General features: G+C 40.4%; 1 protein-coding gene across 1 annotated transcript in view; it reads left to right on the top strand.

Moving 5' to 3' along the window:
* The first annotated feature begins 711 nt into the window (after positions 1 to 711).
* The window catches only part of PRPF18 (pre-mRNA processing factor 18), a 34,470-nt gene continuing 30,061 nt past the window's right edge, over positions 712 to 5,120 (top strand). Inside the window, exon 1 of the mRNA XM_012660908.1 lies at positions 712 to 864. Coding sequence (XP_012516362.1) covers positions 799 to 864 — 66 coding nt within the window. The 5' untranslated portion in view covers positions 712 to 798. The remainder of the gene's footprint in view (positions 865 to 5,120) is intronic.

Here is a 5,120-nt window from a genome sequence, read left to right as displayed (position 1 = left end):
CTCCAATTTAATTTTTTTCTTGGGTTGGACTTAAAAAAAAAAAGAATTTCTGATTACATCTGCAATCACGTCATTGAACATCTTGATTGCTGAACACATGACCAAAAAACACGGCTTCAGTTAGCTTGAGGTAAATGCTCAATTATCACCAAGATATATGTAAGCAATCTAGAACTGAAGGAGTAGAGACGAATTTATTTCTGAAATGCCTTAAATGGATGTAACTGTTTAACTTCCCAGGAAATTTAACAGGCCAGCAATGCACACTGCCCTTTCACTATGTACATATGAACTAGTATTATTATTTAGGTTTTTCTCACTCTCTGGCACATTAATTTTTGCAAGCGACTTCAGAAATCCTGATATGAACTTCTAAATATAATAAGTAAGGATCTTGCCTTAATTGGGGTGTTCTACGAGGAGGCTTTTGGAGCTGAACTAGCAGGTGCAAGCGGGTACAGTAACAATAAAAAATGCAGCACACCGGCCTCAACACGATTCAGAACACTTGGGTTTCAATCCGCTTTCACTTCTGCCTATCAGCGGGAGATACACAGGCGCGCTGCCGGAGGGCGCCGCCAGGGGGCGGCCATCCGCCGCCGCTTCGCCAATAACAGACGCCACCGAGCGCTTTCTTCCCTTCTTTCTCGCTCACCTCAGCTTCCGCCGGGAGCAGCTGTTGGCGTTCGGTGTTTGGGCTTGGCTGTGCAGCCTACGGTGGGTTCTCGGCCGCTGGCCTGGGGAGGCTGGGTCTGAGGAGCCGGAGACGGAAACTCGACCTAAAACCCGGGCAGCGAGATGGACATTCTGAAGTCAGAGATCCTTCGGAAGCGGCAGCTGGTGGAGGACAGGAACCTGTTGGTGGTGAGGACCCCTGTCTGTGGTCGTGGGGGCTGGGGCTGGAAGTGTGTGTGTGGGGGTGGGTGGGTATGTGTGTATACGTATGTGTGTCGGGGTGTTGGGGGTGATGGTTACCGAAAAGATTTGGGGCGGGGGTAGGGTTTAGCGAGAGCCCTGCCACCATACCCGGAAGGCACCCCCTCACCCTCGGTCCACCCCTGGGCACCTCACTCGGGAGCCTTAGGGATGGAAACGTGGGAATTGCAGGAAAACCCGAGGCTTTGGCTGTATCCCCTCCCTCATGTTTTAGTGTTTAAGTCCATTTTGTTAAAATAAAAAACAAAACGCCGCGTGGGCATCAGGAAATGGCTTTCCCCACCCTATCTGTGGCTGGAAAACACTTGTCTATGTGGTACTGTTGTTCCAGAACAGCCGTCTCATCTTTTGTCATTTCAAGTGGTATCTCAGCTTTTTATGGTTAATCTGTGATTGTTGAAATCAGATGCTTAACTGGCGAGCGCCTCTTTGTCAAACTGAGGAGAAACTGCTAAAATATCCTCTTCTCACCTGTCCTAAAATGTCCTCCGGGTATAACTACCCCGAGGTCAGTGTAGCGTCTGCGTTGCTAGAATACAAACGCTTTGGAGCTCGGTTCTGGTAAATCTTCATTGAAGGCAAAGCCTCATTTATGTGGAAAGCCAGGCTGGTCTAGGAACTCAGTGGGGAGTAGTTTTACTGCTGGTAGTTCTAAGGATGAGCTTTGTGTAGAATTTTAGCTTTTTTACTTCGATATTTACTGAATGTTTCGTACATACAAGATACTATACAGTGCCTCAGAGGGTTAAAAAAAAAAATAATGCTTGGTCCTTTTCTTAAGGAACATGCATTCAGTTTTCCAGAGAAAATAGAAACCAACAGGCAGGAAATTCCTCAAGTTTTTCCTTGTTAAAATGGATGAGGTTTCAGTTATATTTTGGGTCAAACATTCCATCTATGTGGTGGGTCACAACTCATCTTTTTTAGCATCATCAGGGACCTTAATATCAGTTACTCCCTTTGTCCCTGTGTCTGCGGTCTCTCTACTGGCTTATCTCCATCAGCACTGAAACATGCAGATGTCTCCTGTCTCTAACAAGATACATATACTGTTCTTTTTCTTTACAGCCAGCTGCTTAAAATAAATTCTAATTCCCACTCACTCCTTAACCTGAGGCAGTCTGGTTTCTGCCTTCATCATTATACTGAATCTGCTCTAATCAGGGAAGCTAGTGACCTCTGTGTTTTATTAACCCACCTGGCAGCATTTGACATTGTTGACTGGCCGTCATCTTCAGCTCTTCCCTTGTCATGTTTTATACCACAGCTTCCTCTTTTTCCTTCTACTTCTCAGCCTGCTTATTCTTGATCTCCCTTACAGGCTGGGGTATTTTATTTTGGTTCCTAAAATGTTGGTTTTTCTTAAAGTTCAAGCCCAACCATTTCCCCTTCACACTGAGTATTCTCTTTAGCAAATCTTGTACTCACCTCTGTGATTTTAGTTACCATTGATATTGGGAGATTTATTAAGAAGTGGACACATTGGATAGACTTCCCAGTATCCATCAGCTCGTTGAAATTTAATTTAAAATTTAGCATGTACATGTGTATATGACCCTCTTCCCCTCCCCCTGTTTACAATGTTATTAGATGGATCTTTGACTCAGAAAGATCAAGAACTAGTCATTTCTGTGCTGGTAACTCCAATGTCATTACCCCTCACACTATGTTCCAGCTCTACTGAACCTTTTTCATTTTTTCAGTTCTTTAAACCTGCCTTTTTTCACACTTATTTATCCCTGTAAGTGGAACAGTCTCCTGTAATCCTGTCCAGTTCCTCTCTTTCAGTAGTAGTCAGCAAGGATCTTTTGAAAGTTTTTTTTATGATTGTGAAAAAACAGTGTTGTAGGGGAGTTTGTTGTCATGTTGATACCATATTTTGACATCTGCAAGGTAGACTTTTTTCCCCTCAACATTTTACTATGAAAATTTTCAAACATACAGAAAACTTAAAAGAATTATACAGTGAACACCCATATGCCTTTTACCTAGATTCTGTAATTAAAGCTGCAATTAACATTTTACTGTATTTGCTTTATCATGTAACTCTCCATCTATTCATCCTTCTGTCCATTCATCAATCCGCCTAGCAATGCAGAAACTACATTTACCTGAGAATAGTTGTACCAGGCAGGGCATTTTAGGACAGGTGATAGGAGGGTATTGACTATTTTGATGGTCACAAATTAACTATAAAAAGCTGGGATACCATTTGAAATCGCCACAGGTGAGGCAGTTCTGCAGGAATAGCAGTACCACAGAGACAGGTGTTTTTCAGCTGCAGATAGGGTAATGAAAACAATTTGCTGATCTTTATGCATTTCAAATCACATTGTAGACATCAGTACACTTACCTGTAAACAATTTGGCGTACATATCGTTAACTAGAATCAATGTTTGCTTATATTTCTTTTCGTGTGTATGCACAAATTTGCATACAGAGACGTGCACAAATCTTAAGTGCACTGTTCAATGAGTTTTGATAAGGGCATACGTAACCCATGTAAACCCAGTCTATTTCAAGATACATAATAATTACCCTCATCCCACTTTTGAGTCATTTCCTCCCCCTGCCTGCTCCAGAAGTTACCACTGTTCTGATTTCTTTCCACTCAATTTTGCCTGCTCTAGAACTTCACATAAATGGGATCATACTGTGTACTCTTTTACGTCGAGCTTCCTTTGATCAAAATGATGTTTTGATGTTACTGCATGTATTTGTTGTTTATCCTTTTATTGTTGAGCAGTATTCTGTTGTGTGAATATACCCAGTTTATGTTTCTTCCTACATATTGGTCCTCTCTGAGAGGATACCACTGCGTATTTGTCAGCTTATTTGAAATATAACAGTTACATACTGCATAATCAAAAGGAACAATTTTGGATGCTGAAATAACATTTTGGGAGTGAAGAACTGTAGCTTGGAATTCTAGGTCAGTACAATGGATTTGAGGACCAGAGCTTTTGTCCTAGCTGTTACTCATCCCCTTACTAAGTCCTGCGAATGTTACCTGACCTAATGCTTGGCTTTTTCACTTCTAAAAGGGGATTAATACTGTTGAAAAGTCTTCACCATTCTTAGGGTAGTTTTGATGTTCATGTAATACCATCAGTTCTTTACACCAGGTAGTATCATCATCATCTTTATATCTGTAAAGCTGTGTTTGGAGTGTGGTGGATAAGTCCAGAAATATTTATTGCATTAATGAATGAACTTTTAGAAAAACTTTATTCTGGAAGTTTTAAGGAACACAAAAATAGAGAAAATTGTATCATGAACTTGTATACTCTTCCCCTAACACATAACTGTAGAAAATGACATGTTCTTATATAACCAAAATATCACACCCAACAAAAGTCAAATTAGTTCCTTAATCTCATGAGATACTCCTCTCACATTCGTGTATTTCCCAATTGAATGAAAATCTGTAGATAAATATGTTTTTACAGTTGGTTTTTCAAATCAGATTTACACAAAGTCCGCTTGTTGCAATTGATTGTCATGGCTCTTGGTTTCTTTTAATTGAGGACATTTTCGTTTCTCCAGCTCCCCCTCTTTTTCCCCCATGTCGTTTACTTGTTAGAGAAATGGGGCTAGTTTTGTAAAATGTACCAGATTTGTATGATTGCTTCCTGGCATTGCCATTTAGCTAATTCCTCTATTTCCTGCGTTTAACAAGAGTACTTTGTAGATGATGCTCTGCACTTCCTATGGTATAACATAGGTGGTGCATAATCTTTTACTGATGCCAAGCTTGGTCAGTGGGTTCAAATGTTGGCAGCCTGATCTTTCCATTGTTGCCATTAGCCTTTCTCATAATGGTTTTAGCATCTGTTGATGATCGTTGCCTGAATGAATGAGCCTTGAAACTATGAGGTGCTAAGTACAGGTGTGGAGGTATTATTGAGGTACTATTAATATGATATAATTACTATTAATAAAGGTAGGGCAATATCTTTATTTTAGCAAAGTCGTCAATGGAATAATATCCAAGAGGCAGAGCTGCAGATAATAACAAGCCTTCAAATTAGGGACTGTAGATTTAACAATGAGGATACTTTTATATACAAGATTTAGAGCTTCCTTGTCTCTTTACATCAAATCACATTAAAACAAGTACCTATAAACCATCTTTTTAATAAAAGATTCACCAAGACCATTCCATATCTAGCTTATTTTAAGA

This window comes from Propithecus coquereli, unplaced genomic scaffold, assembly GCF_000956105.1.
Source record: "Propithecus coquereli isolate 6110/MARCELLA unplaced genomic scaffold, Pcoq_1.0 Scaffold69, whole genome shotgun sequence".
Classification (NCBI taxonomy): Eukaryota; Metazoa; Chordata; class Mammalia; order Primates; family Indriidae; genus Propithecus; species Propithecus coquereli.
Note: the sequence above shows the minus strand (reverse complement) of the source record. Positions and strands in the feature narration are given on the sequence as shown.